At 38.6% G+C, this 22,078-nt stretch overlaps 1 protein-coding gene across 5 annotated transcripts in view; it reads left to right on the forward strand.

Moving 5' to 3' along the window:
* LOC149552590 (zinc ion binding protein) overlaps window positions 1–22,078 on the forward strand; it is a 284,033-nt gene that overhangs the window by 126,485 nt on the left and 135,470 nt on the right. For all 5 annotated transcript variants that reach the window (XM_089788186.1, XM_089788188.1, XM_089788184.1 and 2 more), the window contains exon 16: window positions 21,019–21,097. In XM_089788186.1, coding sequence (XP_089644312.1) covers window positions 21,019–21,097 — 79 coding nt within the window. The remainder of the gene's footprint in view (window positions 1–21,018; window positions 21,098–22,078) is intronic.

The following is a 22,078-nucleotide window of genomic DNA, read 5'->3' on the forward strand; positions in this document are numbered from 1 at the left end:
CTAAAAATAATTTTTATTTCATAATATTTATATTTCTTTCATCAAAGGTTTGGCATGCGTTTTATGGTTTTTTATATTTAGTTTCTTTCTAAATGAATGAGCATCTTATGTTTTTTTCTGTCTTCTTTTTCTTTTGGTAAGGTACATAGAAGGTTACATTGATTTGCAACAAGTGTATATGTCAGTAAATTACCCGGCCTCAAGTAACCCATCCTAGTATTGAAATGGAAAATCTGTCTTGTTCTAACGAAGTCTACCGGTTATAGACCATATTGCACTTGGAGAATGAACTAGAAAACTCGTAAAATGTAATTGTCCCATGTTTGATATGAATACCAGAGGCTCGATGGTAGAGAAAACGTCATAAATCATGTTTTCTATATTGTGTAATATAATAAGATAAATGCCGTATTCAAGGCGAAGGAGCCTATTCTATTAAGTCAAACTATAAGTTGTAAAATTAAGTATTGGTTCCATTGTAGAACAGTTAGGTGGGGACTTGACATGGCAAGGGAGTAACTGCTTTTAAATTAGTAAGGTTAAAATGGAAAATATAGGGAAGATCACAACAATTATTTTTAGAAAAGAGAGATATTAAAAAACTTAGGATCAAAATAGTTCTTTCCCCAAATTTATGTTCTGTTCACAATTTTCTTATTTTGGTACCATCACATCGATGAGGACCTTTATCTCCAAAATTATTTGGATCTTGTCTAGATTCTCTTTAATGTTGGGTTCCTAATGATATAGTGACATGAGATAAGTTTGTGCCCAAGATTTGTCTATTATAGAAACAAAATTTTGTAATGAACATAAGAAATATCATTCAAGCATCTACACCCTATTGTACTTTTTGGAGTCTATGTGCTCAAAACATATTCCAATTGTGGTTGCCTTATGAAACAGTATATGGTTGGCTCAAGAAATGAATTGCAATCCTTTGAAGATTTGGCACCTTAGCACCTTATGTTTTCCATCATGAATTTGAAATGGAAAGAAAACAAATATAACCCATCTTTCAAGTTGAATTTTCAATAATAACAAAAAAAAAGATTTTTCTCAAGTTTTTTAAACTTTAATTATGGCCTTACTTTTCTGTAGTGTCAATCAAGTTGCTTGGCACATGTCTTGTGTAAAAAGGTCCCCTTGTGTAAGTCAATGGATCTCAATCAAGTACTGTTTGCTTTGTGATTGTGTAGAACCGACTTAGAACCTTGTTCTTGGCCTTGAAATTTGGGTGAAATTAGAATCCTAAATGTTAGAAATAGATAGTTGTATGTGATTACTTGTGATTATGTGAATCCTTCTAGTTCATCTTATGACAGGGAAGCCCCTTACAATGAAGAAAAAACAGACTCTAAGTGAGCTATGGCAGCCCTGTTATATCAGAAAACTTTGAATGATTTAAGGAGGAGGAAGTTGTGTTTTTATTGCAAGGGTCCCTATGATTTTAATCATGATTGCCGTATGAAGTGTAAGGGCAATAATATGATGACAGAACCATGTATGATGATGAGGATAATTCTGATTTTACAATACAACCAACTGATTATGATCATGATTCACATAGAGCTACAGGTGATGATGATGATGAGGTAGATGATTCTCACCTCAAGGTTGCCTACCTTTCTAGCATGAGAAAGGAAGGAGCTTTCATGATGCATGGACTCTTGGCAGGGCAGCGTGTGATCACACTCTTCGATATAGGAGCCATGCATACTTTTATTGATTCACATTTGGTTGCTAGGACCTGCTTGCTATGGGACAAATCAGGTTGAGTAAGTCACCCTTCAGTTGATCAGTTGTCTTGGTGAAGAAGAAGGATGGTACACATAGGATGTGTATTGGATATTGGATGCTTAATAAGAGGACTATCAAGAACTAGTATCTTCTCCCTAAGATTGATGAGCTTATTGACGGGTTGCATGGGGCATAATACTTCTCCAAGATTGACTTGAGGTCAGGGTACTATCAGATCTGGGTTAGAGAGTAGGATTTGGAGAAGACAATGTTTAGATGTCATTGTGGCCATTTTGAGTTTCTAGTCATACCGTTTGGCTTGACAAATATCCTTGCCACTTTGTAGTCTACTATGAATAGGGTGTTTCACAGTCAGCTGAAGAGGTTTGTGTTAGTATTCTTCGATGACATCCTTCTTTATAGTAAGACTTGGGATGATCATGTAGCACATCTAGATGCGGTGTTGGATATTCTTGATAGGGCTTCCTTGTATGCTAAGGAGTCCAAGTGTGCACTAGGCATGATAGGTGTAGATGGTGTTTGCATAGACCCTTATAAGGTTCATGCTATTTTAGAGTGGACTACATCAAAGAACATGACACAGTTAAGAGGGTTCATTGGACTTTGTGCATTCTATCATAGATTTGTGGCAAGATTCTCTAGACACGCAACTCCCCTTACGGACCTGACACAAAGGGTGCCTTTGGGTGGACTCCTCAGGAACATGAGTGCTTTGAGAAGTTCAAGGTGATTATGACATCATGCCCTATTTTGGCATAGCCAGATTTTACGAGGCAGTTTGAGTTGTATTGTGACGCCTCAAGTGAGGGCATTGTCCTAGTTTTATCCTAGGATCGCCATCCCTTAGCATTTGAGAGGAGGAAGCTATGCGGTCCTAAGATGTCATTCAACATTTATGACAAGGAGATGTTGGCTATCATGCATGCTTTAGCCAAGTTTAGGTAGTATTTGCTTGGCATCAAATATTATATCAAGATTGATCATAATAGCTTGAAGCATTTCCTAGGTCAGTGGGAGCTGCATGAGAGACAATAGAAGTGGGTTAGTAAATCATAGTCTTATAATTTTTGTTTACTGTATAGGGTAAACGAATACTATCGCATTAATAGATTAGAATGTAACACATAACAAAGACTTTATTCATATAATATGCAATTCCCAATACAATGATTACAATGATGATCCAATAGTCCATTCAAACAATCTATATATACTTTCCCAAAGGGGTGACTCAACCGTCACGCACCCTTTCAAATACAACTGTACCTGTTGGCTATAGAATGGATTTTATAGTCAACATCATCCCCCCAAAAAGTAACATCGTCTCTAGACGACAAAATAAAAAACTCAATACATAACTCAAACACTAATTACATCAAGATTTTTAGCTCTGCTCTTAGCTCATGCATTTGCCTAGTCCCTACCTTTAAATCTGCTTCAACCTCCATTTGAATCTCCAATGCTATTTGCATCATCTCAACAATCTCTCCAAGTTTTGTCTCCTTCTCTACTGCCATCTACTGTAATTGACTCTACTGAGCCAAAAATGTTGTCCTCACGGATTCCCAGGCTGCTCCCTCCAACTCCGGAGCTTCCTTCCCTGCAGCTAGTTATACCTTCATTGTTGCTAACCTGGTAGCTGACTCCTTCCGGTCCCTCTTTGCCACTACCTGGTCTTCTTGGTTCCTCTAAAGGCCATAATAAGCATCCCAGTATATCTAGACTATCTCCTGAGTTAGAGCCTCTATGTGACTCTCCCCAACTAGCTCTCTCGTATTGACCCAATCCTGCCGCATCTCTGAATCCTCGACTCTAGACCACCCACGCTCCTCAAAGAAGATTGGAAAGGTGGCTAGGCACCCTACTTTTATGAGGAATATGACGTGCTCTAGCTCCTTTACCACTGAATCCAAGGCTTGTGTCTATCCGGAGGCCCGCACTCGGTGAGCTTGAGTCGCCACATCAACGATAAATGCCTCCACATTCTCTCTCATTGATGCATTTGGCCCCACTGTAGGCTGCTGCGTGCCCATAGCCATCTTCACGGCTTCTACCATTCGCTCAGCAGTGTTATCCGTGGAAAAGTGTGGTATCATATCTATCTGCGTTTGGTGACTCTCCACCTGTCTTCATACCTACAAGATCTCCTTTTGGGGCTACTTCTGGCGCAGGTGTGAGAATGCTTGTCGCTCGTGGTGCTCATACTCAATTACGTGCTCAACTTATGAAATTTACTTTCTCTACTCGACTCCCCTACTAGCATTGCTAACAACGCTGCATCAACTGTAACCACTGTGTCCGAACCCACTACATCTAAGTGAACACCAGATGTCCTCAAACCCTCACCCGTTTCCATCTCCATCACTCCCTCTCGAGTGTCTATCTCATCATCGTGTATAAGTATCTTAGCCCCTACCTCTAGTGCGACTGACAAAGTCTCACGGACAACCCCTTCAAGTAACTCCATCGCTACCTCTGGTATGACTGTATCGACTGAAGGCTCGATATCCCCTGAAGGTGCTAATGCTGCTGGCTGGCATGATGGCTAGGGTGCTGCTGGTCTAGCTGCTACGGTGACTGGTGTCATGACCATAGGCTGCCTAAACTGTCCAAACCTAGGAATGTGAATGATTGCAGGGACTAAGGTTGAGTGAGAGGTAGCTGTGAGGGACCTTAGAAATAGTAGTGGTGGTGCGGCGATAACTTCGACTTCCTCATCATCCTTATTGTCCTTCACTTCCTCCTCTGAGTCATCAGTATCCTCGAAGGATGTGTCCTATCTCCCATTATCCGTGTTCCCGTACTCAGAGCTTTCTACCTCCTATCGCATCCTTTTCTATCCGATGGCCTTTTGCCCTCCGGGAGTATCTAGATGTTTCCACTGCATGATCAGAGGCTCCCTTGGTTCTGTTGGACTTGGCTTGATCTCCAACCTATCATTGGGTATCCTCTTTGCGGTAGCGTCGAGAAATAGGCCGATGGTGTAGTGTGCAACATCATGAACTCCTGCATGCGCTTATCCAGTAAGGATGCATAGTCATATACTATGCCATTCATGATACCGTTCATCATGGTCACTTGCAAAAATGAGATGTCCGATGCCCTACTCGAATCGGTGAGTCCACTCTTTACTAAGTCCACTAGACAACGCCAATGTCTTTCGTGCATATTGGATTTCTTCAATCCCCTTCCATTCAAAGAATCCATGAAGGTTTCATTTTCTGCCTCCTTCCATTTCCAACATACTAATTCTACCAGTTGCTCCTTGACTCTCCGATCGAGTTTCTTTGGCTTGTTATTGATTTTCCTTACTCCTTCTGCATGAGCTGGTATGCCAAATACCTTGGTGAAGTCTGGGGCTCTAAAAGATATCACCAAATTCTGTCCCAGATAAGGAAATGAGCTTGTTCATGAGAATCTGTCATAGGTTTCTAGCATGGTGCGTAAAAAACCCTCGAAGTCGTGAATGTAGAATATTGGCATCCACAGCACTATCCTTCGCAAAGTGATCATCCAGAGTCTCCTGCCACCATTTTCTACACTCCAGCTCATTCAAACCCTCAAAAGTCACATTCTGAGGTGTGAGGTGTGTAGTTGCAACTCGTTGTGTCCTTTCCTTCTTTTTGTCTGTACTGCTTGCAATCTGCACATTGGTTGTTGCTTACATGCCGACTGTGTGACTTGCCTTCTTTTTGTGTGTTGCTCACATCCTCCCTATGTCTCCTTGAATTTTGACATGTCCTACATAAAGGGTACACAGAATGTTGTAGTAAACATTATGCTCGATGATTAAAATTGTAGAGGATCGAAGACACTTGATCATTGCAGAGTATGCCAGAGATTAGTAGACAACTGGCATTGTGGATGGTACTATTTAAAACAACAATTATACCCTTGCAAATGGGATGATCATTTACAAGGGGAGGGTTTATCTTTTCCCAGGATTAGGTGTTAGAGAGATTATTCTTTGGCCCTTTCATGATTCATCATTGGCTGGTCATCCTAGGTTTTTGAAAACCTATAGACAAGTTTGGGAGAAATTCACATGGAAGGGTCTAAAGATAGATGTGCAGCGATATATCAGAGAGTGCTCTGCTTGTTAGTAGAACAAACAAGAGCATAGCTATCCATAGGGTTGGTGCAGGCACTTTTCTTTCCTGAGTGGAAGTGGGAGAGTTTATCTATGAACTTTATTGTGGGCTTGCCGAAAGCCCAAGGTCGAGATTGTATTTATGTGGTGGTGAATCATCTCATCAAATTTGCTCTCTTTTTCCCTATCACCACTACATACTCAATAGTTCAACTAGCAAGATTGTTCTTCTTGGAGGTGTTCAGGTTCATGATATACTTGGACTATAGTGAGTGACCGCAACAGCTAATTCATTAGTCACTTTTGGAAGGAAGTATTCAGATTTTGTGGAACAAAGTTGACTTCGAGCACTAGTTAACACCCTCAGACTAACGACTAGACCGAGATTGTGAATAAACAAGTGGAGGGCTGTTTTTGGAACTATGGTTCTTCTCAGCAACGAGCTTGGGTGAGGTGGATTCATTTGTGTGAGTAGTGTTATAATTAAGTGCCCCTTACGAATACGATCCTTCCTAGTTTTATGGAGTTGCTTTGCAGCAACAATGGAGTGCCTAGTGAAGGTGATTTTCTGCAGGATAGTTAGGAATCTAGGATATTATGAGGACTTTGAGAGATAATGTATAAAGGACATAGAATCAGGAGAAGCAATGTGCTGATCAAGGGAGGACTGCTCACTCCTTTCAGGTGGGCGATAGGGTTTATTTAGTGTTGTAGCCATACAACTTTCCATTAGAAAGATTGGAGCTTCCTGGTATTGTAATCACCCAAAAATGGTCATCTAGACTATTAGCCCCCTTGTTAGCATTTTGGCTAATTTAATTAATTATTTACCTAGACCAAATTGCTAATAATCAATTAATTTGATTATAACCTATAGTTTGACTATGCTATCCTAAGTTGATGATTTGATTAAAAGAACATGTCCCCTTTTAATTAAATAAAAGACCCCATTCTCCTAACCCACTTAAAGTGCACACATAAAGTCCTTTTCTATTTTTGAAATTAAAAGAAAAACTTATGAGACTTTTGTTTTATATGACAAGTCAACTCATTTTCTATTGGTTGACTTGTGTGTGCACACGGATCTCTCCCATTTGAAAATTCAACTGTTGATCATCCACCCTCTCAATCTTGATCTCTACCGTCCGTACAACTTTAAAAGAAAGAAAGCTTCTCCCCTCAAAGGATCCACTCTTGAGTATTGTTATGCTACAGGATTCTCATTGGAGTTCTTGAGAGCCTCTTGTGGAGAGCATCATCTTCTTGTTTCCATCCTTGGCATTCATGGCATTTTGTTGCATTGCATCTTAGCTTAGCTTGCACATAGTGTAGTTCCTTTTTTGCAAGTAGCTTAGAACACAGTGTTTAACTAGGATGGCTGTAATACTTTCATTTGTGTAGCTTAGTTGCATTGTGCATTCCATTTTAGCATAGTTGCATTTTTGCATTGCACGCATCAAAGGTTCTTTGACATTTTCATTCTTGCTCTTGCTCAAAGAATCTCCCGTTTTATGGTTTACTAGCAAGGGCTGCATCTCTAAGGCTCAGCTGAGAGCCATTTTATGCTTATTGTATGGTTTTGCACTCCATGATTAGGGAGCTCTAAGCTGGCATTCAAGCTTTCCAACTCATGGAAAACCTTGGATAGAAGGGTTTAGGGAAGTGCACTCTTTTTGGTGTATAGGTATTATGGTCCTTTCTGCGTAGTGAGGCACATAGGTGAGGTCCAATATGAGTTGGATCTTATGGAGGACAACGAGATGCATAATGTGTTTCTTCTGGTCATTTCTTTCTGTGTTTGGCTGACGGTTTTACCTACAGTTTGGGCGCTACTTTATATGATATTTGGAGCTGCATTTCATTTGTTTGAAAGTTCCTAATCAGGCATGTGTGTCTAATGCCAATTAAGGTGAATTCAGGCTGTTGCTGCTAATGCCAATATTGGCAATTTATTTCTACTAATTGTACACATTTGGGCATGCGATTTTGTAAGTGTTGGCACATGCTACCTATCAAGGCCACATGAGGAATTTGGAATTGTGGTTCCACAGTCAGAGGCTTCAAATTGAGTTTGGTCACAAGATTACCAAGTTCCTTATTTAATTATAAAAATTCCAAAGTTATGAGAATCAAAATCAGCAAGGCGAATCGAATCGTGAAACGGCCATGAATCGGAATCGAATCGGCCACGAATCGACAAATTAAAAAACCCATTGAAATTTAGAGATTTTAACAATTTAAAACTTATTTCATGCACTCTTTATTTAATATAACTTAAACATATTATAACATCATCAAATAGAAGTTAACATAAATAAACATGGAACACAAATGATAAACTCATCACATACGTAACTATGTTACATGTAAAATGTAAATTGTAGGCATTAGCTGAAGTAAATAGAAATCATATGATCATCATGATTCAAATCATAGAATGTATGTAAGATGAAGATCCATAAGAAATCAAATCATAAATGTATGTAAGATTCTAAGATGAAGATCCATGAAACGTATATCTATTAGTATCTATAAACAAAATGAAAAACAAGGCTCTAGCTCAATCCTCATCATCGTCCTCAAGCTCGGCCGTAGCCTCAACCTTAACCTATGAGCATCCTATCTGCCTTCTAGAAAGGTGTGTAAGGTAGATCCTAGAGGATTGCTGAGCCATAGCCCCCGCATGTAAGATGGGCTCACGAACAACATCACTAGGGCTTGTGTCTGTGCGTGCATGTGTGTGTCTACCAGTGCCTAAACGTGCTCTAGCTGCCTCCTCTGCCATGGCCATAGCCTCAACCTCTCTATCTACTTGGTCAACCCACTCATGGTCTTCTTCAGTGAAGACTGGATCCACAAGCTTAGTGAGCCACTTTGATTCTAGAACAATTTCCTCCAAAATGATCGGAGAGAAGTCAACGGTCAAAATATATCCGATCCTAAGAGGGAGGTTGTAATGAACAAAGACAAGATCATTCAACCTTTGCACAAACAACTTATTTCTCCTCTTTGAGAGGATATGCTTGAACATGGATTAACTACGCTCACATCCAGAAGCGCTGCTTGGCTGACTCAGAATACTGATGTAGTTGGTAAATAATTGTAAATGAGTCGACGGGTAGGATAGTATGTATTATTTGTTATGTAGCCGACTTGTACCCGATTGGTTCCTTCGGGAACCTTTCGAAAGGCCCTTCGGTGAGTATTTATACCCCTTTCGGGAAGCATTGTAATGAGGAGATATCATCAAGCATAATGTAATGTTTTGGCATATGTGAATAAAGGAAGAAGTTCTGCTATTTCCATCTATTGTCTGTGTGCATCAATCAATTAATCTATGTGGTAAACATTTGGCGCCGTTGCCCGATGGACCTGGTACAACGACAAACGGATGAAGACTAAATGCCGAATGAGTTGAACAAGAATAAAAATAAGTTGAAGGAAAAGGATGAATTACGCACAGCGCAAGAAAATTTAATTTTGGCACAATAGGCTGAACGTAGATGGAGATTTCAGCAAGTTATCGACGGACATAGAAGCACTGGAAAATTCTTGGAAGAGACTCGACAGCGGCTCGATTTGGTGGAAGAAGCAAGGGAGGAGTTTTTGAACATGTATACGTCGAGGGAAGAGAATCTAGACGGAAGGGGATCAACTCGCATGGCTTGGAGTGCCGAGGGAGCACGAGCGTGGAGTGAACTCTTCGTTTGAGATATACTTCCGGATCAGACAACTTCAGTTGACGAAAACCCTTCTTCACCAAATAGCGCGGGTGTCGAAAACAACGTGGGTGTTGGAAACAATGCGGGTGTCGAAAATAGCGCGGGTGTTGGAAACAGTGCGGGTGTCGAAAATAGCGCGGGTGTTGGAAACAGTGCGGGTGTGCAGAACAGTGCGGGTGTGAATAGTGCAGGTATTCGGAATAGCGTGGGAGTGCAAAACAACCCAGGTACACATCAAAACCCAGTAATAATGGCAGGACCAAAAGAAAAGTTGCCTAAATTTGATGGTGAAGGAGCCGCCGATCCGATTCGACATTATAAAACATGTGAAACGATCTGGAGGGCGAATGGCATAACAGATACAAACGAATGGGTCCGACAGTTTCTGGCCACCCTACGGGGTGTTGCGATTGATTGGTTTACTTATACAGATCCACAAAAGTTAAATAGTTGGGATAACATTAAGAAGGAGTTCATCACAGAATTTCAAATATTGCACAACGATAATGAGATTGTAGCGGAGATATTCAATACTAAGCAGGGGAAGAATGAAACAGTCCGAGTCTTCACTAGGAAGTTGATGGACTTGATCAATAAGATGGAGAATAAGCCGGTTGATGGGCTACAGAAAAGATGGTTCATTGAATGCCTTCGCTCGAAGCTGTGAAAGAAGATGAAGATCGTGCCACCATCGACATACACTGAAGCATACAATCGGGCATTGAACCTCGAAAGTGAGCAAAAGACAAAGAAAAAGAAGACTAGCTCATCTGAATCAGATGATGACGAGCCTTCAGGAGAAGATAACAGTGACGATGAAAGCAGCAACAAGAAGGTCCATGACCTTCAGAAGGACATGATTCAAATGATGAAAGAGTTCAAGAACATGCACAAGGAGACTAAAGGTAATGAGCTATGGTGCACAGAGTGCAAGAAAGGAGGCCATATGAAGGGATCCTGCCCGAAAGATTAATTTTGTGAGATTTGTCAGATCATGGGACATTCGATAAAAGAATGCCCTTTCAACTTGAAATCAAGAGCACCACAGCAAGTGTTCCTCACGCAGGAGGCATCCGCATTAGGAGGGAGCGGGAACACCAGTACGAAAGGTGCCACATCGGGTGGATACAGAAATAACTGGCGCGGTCAAAGCAACAGCAGTAACAACAATAGCGGCAACAACAATAATGGAAGAAGGAGTTGAATTCAGTATGATGCGAATGACCGGCTGATAATTCAATGCCGCGAATGCAATCTGTGGGGTCACTTCGCCCGACAGTGCACAACGGCGAACACACTGAAGTTGCTATTCCGATGTTGTCGACCTGGCGATCATGACGATGCTAAGTGCTCGAAGAATGGGGTAAACTTGATTACCGTTAGGACGGACAAGGAAGAAGTTCTGGCAATCACTCGGAAGCAAGCAAAGCTATACCCCAATCCGACGGAGGAAAAGAAGAGACTGGAGGAAGCACGGGTAGAGATCCAAAGAGAAACGACACACTTGAAGGACACGACTAGTACCTCCGCACGAAACTGCGCAGAACAAAACATTGTGCAGAAAATATTACAAACCGAGGTACTCATCAGGATAAATGATCTGTTGCTCACTATGCCTCAGCTTCGATCGACACTCACAAACATCGTTCCCATTGCTAAACTACCAGGAGAACATGGAAGGGAGTAGGAAAGTGGAACAAGTACAACAGAGAAAAAGGAGAAGGAAAGTGGTGCAAGTGCAGAAGATCCGATGCTGTTAGCCCTCTCATCCGGACGCCATCCGATAGTCGTCGAAATGGGAATTCTCGGGACTGTATTAACGGAAACGATTGTGGACGGAGGGTCCGGTGTCAATGTATTACCTGAAGACACCTGGAAAAGGTTGGGACAACCGACATTATGGCCACCTACATTCTAGTTGCTAACGGCCGATCAACATGGAATCAAGCCGTTGGGAGTCCTGACAGCACAACCAGTGACGATTTGAACACAACCATTCTTGTTGGATTTTGTTGTGATCCCACTGAAGCGGAGAGGGGATGATGCCATTCTGGGCCGGGGGTGGCTGATACAAGCCAAGGCAAAGTACGATTGGAAGAAAAATACTTTATCACTTGAAAGCAAAGGGCAAAAGTACGTCAACGATCTACACACTCAAATGGTCGAGGAAGAAGCTCTATCGTCAGATTCCAAAGAAGAAGAGGATGAAAGGAGGCAGAATATGGAACCAGATCAGGAGGGAGTCCTGCGGTTGGAAGGAGGATCGACAGACGACGATCTAGATTCGATGAACGGTCTTTACCACTGGCAGATAGAGGATTACGAATTCTTTTCGAGCTATAATATGTTAAGGGTCGATGAAGGTGAGAAAGAAAAGAGAAATGCATGTCCGAAGGAATACGAAGAAGTGGACGAAAGAAAAGCGGTTGGGATTGAAGTTGAAGGAAAGAACATACAGTACGAACCCACAAAAAGGAAAGATTCCACCGTACGACCGCGTAGAAAGGAAATGTTACGTCGAACCATAGATATAGCAGAAAGGTGCCGGCAGCAAGGAGAACACATCATACGGTCTACATAAGAAACAAAGAGGAAGGGTTTAGTAAAAGTTGTAGCAGTACGGAGTGGAGGTGTTATTGACGGCAAGAAGGGGCAGCCGACAGAGTCCATGGTATCGAGCATCAAGAAAAAAACTGGGCGATATGGAAAATTGGAGGAAGAGATTGTGTACCTTAAATAAACTAGATGAGCGACGACTACAGGCACAATGGGCCACAAAAGTTACACGAAACGGGCGGAAGAGATGGCAGGAGAAGTTGAAGTATGACGGACGGAACGAGATCAAACCAGGCAAGTTTCAAGTGAAATGGATCAGCGTGCTGTATCAGATTCGGGAAGTGGGTGATAACAGAGCAATAAAATTATGGACACTAGATGGAAAGGAAGTGGCCGACACAATGCATAGGTTGAAGATGAATGTCTATCATGAAAGAAATAAAGCACCTCCGTGGACGAACAACTGAGAAAAAAATGACTGTAAGTACTGTATATATGTAAATATTGTACATATGTAAGATCAGTAAGGACAAGAAATAAATTTAAAAAAAGAAGAAGAAGAGCAAGTCACAAAGTCACCGTACGGATTCTTTAAACTTGGTCATCGTACGACTTCTAAGGTGGATACAGAAGGCCAATGTACGGATTTTTCAAAGCATTAATTTTGGAGATTATCGTACAGATTTCCCTTATACAATTGGTGTACGGATTTTGAAGTCTAAAGATTGTGATGCCGTACGGATTCATGAGTGTATAAATGGTCTAGTTCACTGTACGGATTTATATGATTCCAATTCACCATACGGCTTTATAATATTTAACTTGTTGCACGGTTTTTTAACTTGGTGTATGGATTCTGCACTGGGCGTATGGATTGTGCACTTGGTGTATGTATTCTGAGCTTGGTGTACGGTTAAGCTTTCCAGATTGGCGTACGGTTTTCTCATGCTTGTATGGATTTTAAAGTTTTTCTTTGTATGTTTGCAACATAGGTCGTACGGATTCAATAAAAATGAATTGCTGTACAGTTTTTTGAAGGCTAGATTCTCTATTGCTTGCCATACAAACCTTCAAATGAATTTCCTATTGAGTGAACGACTTGTTGCCACTATACAGAATCTCTAAGGTTGTCATCATACAGTTTTTTTAATAGAAATTGCTGTACGGATTTCCAGTATACATTTGGGCATATGGATTTCAACCACAGTTTGTAAAGTTTCAGACACAGGAAGTTTTCTAAAAAAAAAAAAGAGAGAAAAAAACGATGACAGATTGAGACAGTTTAGAATGAGTAATGTATGATGCCAAAGGGAAGGGTAGACATAAGCAGTTGCCAGAAAGAGTGTGGAATCAGAAGAAAATGACAGAAATAGTGTTTTCCATGCAGTTTTGTGTGGCTTTGCCCCCTAGACCCCTAGTCGTTGTGGATATTAGTTGTGGGAAGTATGACCAATGGATGAGACTTGGAGCTACTGCAGGCATGAAGTGTCTGTGTACCAGAGGCACTTGGAGTAGGTGTTGGATGTGAGGCTATCTTGGTGGATGCATAGAGAGTTCGGGAGGAGCTAATCATCCAGTTGGAGGCAGTACAACGACATTTGGCTCAGTGTACCTAGGAGTTGGAAGCAGACTAAGTAGCACGGGTGGCTATCAAGGTCAGCTAAGGAGACAGTATTGTGTTAGCAGAGGCTGCAGATGCAATGTGGTTTGGAGACTAGTTTGGTGCAAGCACGAGACAAACGTGAAAGTGATGTGGCAGAAGCAGATTTATCTTGTTGTACTTAGTTAATGAATTTTGTTTGTTAATGGTCTCAGATATTTTGTAATTGTCATCCGGAGACGACTGTTCTTTTTGGGGGGGATGATGTAGTCGGTAAATAATTGTAAATGAGCCGACGAGTAGGATAGTATGTATTATTTGTTATGTAGCCGACTTGTGGCCAATGGGTTCCTTCGGGAACCTTCCAAAAGGCCCTTCGGTGAGTATTTATAGTTTATACCCCCTTCGAGAAGCATTGTAATCAGGAGATATCATGAAGCATAATGTAATCTTTTGGCATATGCGAATAAAGGAAGAAGTTTTGCTATTTCCATCTATTGTCTATGTGCATCAATCAATTAACCTATGCGGTAAACAATAGATGGCAATTTTTTGAAGTTTTGGGGTTGTGGCCCAAACATTTACCACCATTTATCTAAAATAAGGGAAAACAAAAACAATTAGTCTCATTTACAATTGTAAAGTTACAAAATTAAAAATTAAAATGCACAACTTATAAGCCATAAACTTAAGATTCAAGAATATATTATTTTTACCTGGTTGTATTGTTGCCCGTGCATCTATGTTTATCCTACCAGAGAAAATTGGCCCTTCTTTATTATTGAATTTGTCTAGCTCAATGGTTGTAGCTGGACTATCCTCATCACTACTCAAATCTCTGGATTGCTGTATATAGGCCAATGAGAACCCGCTCATCCACCTTGAAGTCAAGATGGAAACAGGATGCCGGATTCAGATAATAAGTTGTGGCATGGATGGGTCAGTTGAGCTGTTTCTACCATCTCCTATCAATGATCTCCCAAATAGGGGCATACTTCTCTTGCACTCCTACATACTGGGCTCTAATGGCCTCCTTGGTCCTATCCATGCCCATAGAGGGCTTCTCCCCTTCATCAGTTCGTGAGAGATATATGAGGGGCTCAATGACCTGCATATAATGTAAAAAAATGTTTGAGTCAAAACTTAAATATAAAACTAAAAGTAAAACTAAATCATTAAACAATTAAATAATAGATATTAAATACTAAATACTAAATGTTAAATTGTAAGATATTTACGTCAAGGATTTTTTTAGCAACTTTTCAAAAACCATCCTCATTAAAGATGCAATTCACCACATCTACCTCTGTAGTGGTCGTAGCATAGGAAGATGTAGTCTATTCCCACCCAACGAACATGCTCCTCAATTTTGCCCTTAATGTCAACAAGGACTGCAGTGTGATAAAATTCGAGGCAAACCTCGTGATGCCTGGATGAGCTAACTCCCTGTCTCCTATGTAGTGCATCATTATGCTAAGGACAAATGAATGATTGTAGATAAACTTGCATATATTTTTTGCCCTTTCTACACATGATTTGACCCACTCAAGCTTGCCAATTTCCTCCAACATGAGGTCAAAGCAATGTGCTGCACAAGGAGACCAAAATATGGTGGGTTGCCTATCCATCAAAAGTTTAGTTACAACAATTTTAAATTAATTAGAAATTGAATCATGTTAGGAATTTTAGAATTAGAAAAAGTTCAAAATTCAAATAAATTTATTTTTCAAAACTTGGAAAGTTAAAAGTTTACCACAACAACATAACTTGCTGCATTATCCGTCACCACCTATACCATATTTTGTTCCCCCACCTTTGCTATGATTTCCTTGATAACCTCACATAAGTATGTGGCATTTTTAATATGAGCGAAATCATCAATGGATTTGAGAAACATGGTATAGCCTACAAAACAATGATTTATCATGGATCATCTACAAATCAAAGTTTGAATTATTCAATCACGATTCACAATTCACAATGTATGTAGGAGAGTAGAATGATCAATCACCTCCATAGGAAACAAGAAAATAGAGATGTGTTCTATTCCTCCTATCCGTCCAACCATTAGTCATGATGGTCCAACCCTTTTCGATCTACTCCTTTCGGCGGTCCTCAAGCTCAATCTTTATATCCTCTACCATTTCATCTAAGAGGTATCCACTCACTCAGTCTTAGTTGGGGCTTTAAACCCCAGATCACAAATAGCAACCGCATCTATCATGTTTTGCCAATAAGGAGCCCTGTCACAAATAGATTATGATTAGAATTTTAGATGACAAATCATTATGTAGCTTGTAAGGTGAATCTATAATTAATCAATGAATCACAAAACGAGTAGATATAATTAAAATTTTACTGTAACCTTAAAGAAAACAAATAAAAAAGAATCAATTACCTGGCTGCAATAAATGAAATGTTGCAAAAGTACCAAAATTTGCAAATTTCTTTTCTAGCAGCATCATGAATCTCCTTGTTCAAATCCATGCCCTCAAGCATGGGTTGTGAGCCAGGAGTAGTGCGGGGCACAAAGTAATTATCCAATCTATTCTTTTGCACTTTAGGCTGCAATAGGTTGGACTCAATCTCAGTATAAGAATGACTAGCACTAGCATCAACACTAGCATGAGCACTAGAACTAGGACGAGAAGGAGGCCTGGAAGAACCCTCTCCAATACAACCTACAGATGTGGATGCTAATGCAACTACGGAAGCATGGGAGCCAATAGTCCTTAACCCTTCAAGTTGCCTTTTCTTGTTTAATTTCTCTAGTTCATATTTTTCTAATGCCACTAAACAAGTGTGTTTTGCCTCAGTAGTTTGTTGAGTGCAAATTGTAATATCATGTCTAGGTATAACAACAATGTGGTATTTGAATCTATAAAAACCACTAGAATTTATATCTTTTCAAAACATACATTTCATTTGAAACTTTGTTCCTCTAAGAAAGTCTTCGGTATATTTCCAACATTCATCTTTTTTATTCATTGTGAAAAATGAAAGTTAAGGCCATTGCAATAAGAAAATTCAAGTAAAACCTTAAAGTTTCAAACTAATAATCAATACAACAAAACCTACTTTGCAATTTAATAAAATTAAAAAAACATTTAGGATTTGTAAATGAAAACTAAATTTTTTTTAACAAAAATGAATAATACACTAACACGAAAAAATAAATAAATCAATAGTTACCTCTTGCAAATGAGTTGAGGAGTGTTGCTATTGACTCCTTAATGCTCCCAATGCAATCTTATGTCTTCCCCTAATGGACTTTTGATCTCTTTGGTGCTCTTCCTTCTTGCTGGTTGTAAACCTGTGGTTTTTCTTTTCTCTTCTTTTCTCACACTTTTCCTCTCGTCTGCTCATGATAAACAAATAGAAGGCCCTTTAGGGTTAAAACAAAGAGAAAAGGCAAAACAAATATTGGAAAAACATGTGTTTTTATAAAAAACTGACTTTATTTTTTGGCAACCCATACGACCAATTCTTGGAGGCGCTTCATGCGATTTTTTGCATGAATCGCATGAATCGCCGATTCATGCCAAGAAATCGGTGATTTGATTCACCGGCTCCAAAAATATCGGCAGCCATGAATCAAATCACCAAACTAGCGATTTAATGGTGATTTTCGTTACTATGAAAAATTCACTATTGTTGCAGCACGTGTTTTTGATAAATCATAAATTGCAAGTTGATTAGTAGTTCAGAATTTGAAATATTAGTGTGAATTGTTTGTTTTTATATTTCAATATTTCATTTCACACTTGTATTATTTGTTAAAATTAAAAAAACAAAAAACAAAAGAACACGAAGTTTCAAAAAAATATATCACATTATCCAACAAAGTTAGTGAGAGCCAGCTTGGGCTCTTCACAAACATCGATGATCACCCTTTCTAGATTCAACAATATTTGAACTCAAACAAAACATAAATATTGGAGTTATCCAATTTTCGATCGATAATCTTAGACACTTGTGATGATTTGCAGATAGTAGTCCTCGATAATATTGTTGTTGCCCACTAATGGGGTTCTGCAAATTCAAAAAGAAGCAGTTTGCTTCACATAATGACACTCCAATGATGACATATTGTAAGCAATATCTCCCTGCAAGTAGATGCCTCCTCTTACACACATAAACTTTCCCAAGGACATCCCATCTTTGACCTGCAATAGCTCAAACTGATTTCGCAGTCACTCAATAAATATTATAATATAATGTGCTTGCAATACCAAATATGGGCAAGCTTTTTATGGAATGGGCCCGCAAGTGCCCAATATTGTGTCCTCCATAAATATCAAAGTTTCTGAAGAACACTCAAATAGTTTAAAATCAAGAATTTCCATACATTTGTTTTTTACCTATCATTGAGTCATAATATACCCACCAAAAGCTCGATTTTTTAGCCTACTATCTTGCAGCTGAAGACATTTGATGATAAAAATGCTGGATCGGAAACAAATATTTTCTAGAACTAAAGTCAGGTTGAAATATTTAAATCCTTCAGTGTGCATTAGCAGCTAGATAACCATATACCCACAAATGTTTTAATGTGTATGTCTTAAGTTGCTTATTCCAAGCTCTATTCACATACGTTCCACAGATATAATGCAATTCTTTAGATTTATAAAAGAAAATATTCAAGGACAAACTAGAAAAAGGTAAAATTTCAAGAGTGTTTTATTACTACAATTTGTGTCCGAAGAAAAACCCTTTCAGTAAAATCTTGTATAATGTTTTCAGAGTCTACAATACTTTTGTGAATTTGTTCACAAAAGCAAAATGCCTATGTTCCACGAGGACGCGTCCTCTATGGTTTTGGGGTCGTACTCGTACCGGGAATGAAACAGGGATGTGGGGACGGATTTTGGCTGTCCCCTGAGTCGTCCCCTTTTTGGCAAATTTGGAAATGTCCCCGAAACAGTGAATTTTTTTGGGAAGGAAACTTGGGGACGACCAGCAGTACTGGGGACGGCGGTTTTGCCGTCCCCTATCCGTCCCTGAAAATGCTGGCCGTCCCCTTTTTTCCAGATTATCTGGTAAAGGCATAAAGCGCCCAAAAAATCATTTTTTTTTCTATGTTTTACTGTCTGCGCAACCCCTAGTCTTCTTAAAGACATAATAAAAATATGCAACTCATATTTGGTCCATTAAAACACTAACTCTTCTAATCATTTTTACATTTGACATACTAAGAGGAAGAAAAAACATAAGAGCAGTAGCAATAGTGAGGAAAGATTGCGTTTAGTATTCACGAACTATTTTAGTTGGACTTCTCTTTATTTCTTTATGATTTCAGCATGATACTTGGAGCCTTTAGGAATTTTGATTTTTGCTATATATGTATGTGATATTGTTATAATAGAAGTACTTAGTATTTGCCATTTGATAATATTCCATGTATTGATCTTCTAAAATGTCTATGGTGAATGTTTTTTTCAATGTTATGATATGCATATTTGAATTTTGTCTCTATACATAAAAAAATCCCCTATGTTTTTAATCGCCGTTCCCTAAATTTTGGCTTCGACTATACCCGTACCGGAAACACGTTCCCATCCTCTAAAACGTCCCCGTCCTAGAAACTCCGTGGAGCATAGCAAAATACCGAATCTATCCAACAGGATGGCAGTTTCAAAGCATTGATACCATTGTAATATTCCACTGTATATTTTACCCAAACTTTCTCACAAACAAATCTCACAAAATAGCATATATAATTTGCAAATAAAACCAGCAATAAAAACCAACAAATGCTAGTTAAGATACTCAGTTTAAAACCACTTCAGATTTGCTATTGTATTATAAACTAGCAATACAAGAACATACATAGAAAATTCAGTCTTAGAAATAGCAACAATCAGTCAGATTGGGGATAATAGAAAAGAACCTGTAACACCAAATGTGACTGTGATGTGAATCCGCCTATAATGCTGAACTGGGCTGGTGTCCGATCTGGCGGGTCAAGTCTAAATGTTTCCATGCTCAGGATTTGAACACCAAGCTGAATATGTCACAGATTTCTCCAAGAGAAACTCAAGACCAACATCAATATCAAAGCATGGCTGAAAGTCAACTAGCATCCTTCTTTTAAAGCTTAACAATGTGACCCTTGGATTTCCTTCTCTTGTCCTTTCGGCCTATCCTCCTTTTGTCATCTTTTATCCCACTTTAATATATTAGATTGACCCCTTTTAAAATTTACATTAAACTCTCAAAAGCCTATTTTAGTATTTCACAACGTTTGGCTTAAAGTCCTAATGTCCAAAGAAGGGGAAATAACATAATTTGAGAGTTTCTGGTAGAAAATTCTATATAATTTTAAATTGATGTTTTGGATCACTTTCTATGTTCCATCGTTTAAAAGAGGATAGAATTTTCTTTGGAAAGTGCCTTCAAATGACTAAGCTTTAGAGGAACGCTTGATATTCAATATTTATTCTTTGGTTTACTTTGGAGTTGTTGAATCATATGTTGAATTGTATTACTGAAATAAAAGTTCTGCCCACCCTTAGAGCTATACATTTGTAGTGAACTTGGTAATTGCATTGGTTATAAACCTGTACTATTTTTCATTTAGCTGAATTACAAACTTATTTTTCAATATAAAGTTGCAGTGGAAAAGTCTTCATCAATTGACAGGAATTATCAAGGGAATTACTTTGCTTTTTCTTGACAATACAATTACAAAGTTTTGGGGAGTGATTTTAATCAAAGAAGTGAAGAAATTACAAGTCAAAGGGAAGCCTTCAAAACAATTCTAATTGATAATTTAGTTTTGATGTTTAAGGTATCAATGCTGTAGTGTTTTATGTGTAGAATCATGCAAAGAGAAAGATGATTTTTTAAGAATCAGGTATGATATTAGATAAAGACATAAAGCAATTGTTTTCTGCTTATTGGATCCTAAATGTTTTTGCTGGTTTTTGCTATCTTCTGGCTGCATTATTACGTTTACCCTATTCATCTTGTTTGTTCTATTTTGCCTGGTACGTCTTGGGTGAGGTTATGGATGAATTTTAATTTGTTGTAGGATATACCTGGATCACATTCTTAAGTTTTTGAAATGTTGGTTATGGTTGAATTCATGTCATCAATGTTATCATATGTACTCCTAGTGTTTAAATAAGTTTTGCTCTGATACTCTCAAACTCATATTCCTATTTACCTAAGGTGAATTGCTTGCAAGCATTAGCTATTGTCATTTTGAAACAGCCAACATGCTCTAGTATAGACAGGAAGCAATTATTTTGGCTGCATGCTAATTGTCTTGAAAACTTCTTGTACAGCTATGGAAGGGTAGATGAACTTGTGTTTTTCGCTAGTCTAAAAGAGCAACATGAGACTGTAATCCACCATTACATTCAGGTTTGTGTATCATTGTGTTCCTCAAAATCTCAATCATATATGCATGTTTTCTAATCTCATGCTGTTTTTTGGTCATGCCACACAAAGCTTAGTCTTTTGAAAATTTTAGGTTTCAATTATGTGTTATATATAGGTATTATTTTCATGCTTCAATTTTCAAAAAATTAGCTCTCTAAAGGAACATTTCTTTTGTTATCTGTAAATCAAGAGTAATGTGCATTGACTTGTATAGATGCATTTTTTGTTTTTTTACAAGCTTAAATGGCCGTAAGTGGTAGGTATGAGATCTGCTTCTATAAAACTGTGTACAAATATTCTTACAGCCTTATTACCTTTTTCATTTCTTAGTTTTCTCAATAAGTTTCCTTCAAATGTCTATTTGTTGATATCTAGGAAGCCTTATTACCTTTTTCATTACTTAGTTTTCTCAATAAGTTTCCTGCAGTGGTCTATTTGTTGATATCTAGGAGGGGCTCTCCACACTTTTGGAGCTATGTACAGTGTTTTTGCTTCAGTTGTGATAAATCTTTGTACTTTTTAATGTCTTTCCTTTTTTTAATTTGAATATTTTCTTGAAGGCTAATGGTTTTTATTTCTCTTCTTATAGTGGGTTCAACCAATTTGTAGTTTCGTTATAGTTTAACTTTATTTCCATTTCTTCTGGAAATTTGTTAACTGAATTATGTGTGTTTATTCTTTTGGATTAATTAAAATCTAAATGAGAACTATAAGTGCGTGCTTGAAGTATTTCATCTGATTTTGTAGCATTCTATTAGTTTTGACACTTCGCTACTGCTGTTCTAAATCTGTTCTCTACAAAAGACTAATGACCATAATACTTAGATACCGAATTAGAATTAGATTTGTTGATGTGGGTATGGCACACTGGTACATCCAAAATTGTTTAAGGGTCTTGGTACATTTTGGATGTTTACTGCTTTATCTGATAAAATATATACATGAATTAAACAGAGATGATAA

This window comes from Cupressus sempervirens, chromosome 6 (genome assembly GCF_028749045.1).
Source record: "Cupressus sempervirens isolate cs-2001-9-10 chromosome 6, ASM2874904v1, whole genome shotgun sequence".
NCBI classification, from domain to species: Eukaryota; Viridiplantae; Streptophyta; class Pinopsida; order Cupressales; family Cupressaceae; genus Cupressus; species Cupressus sempervirens.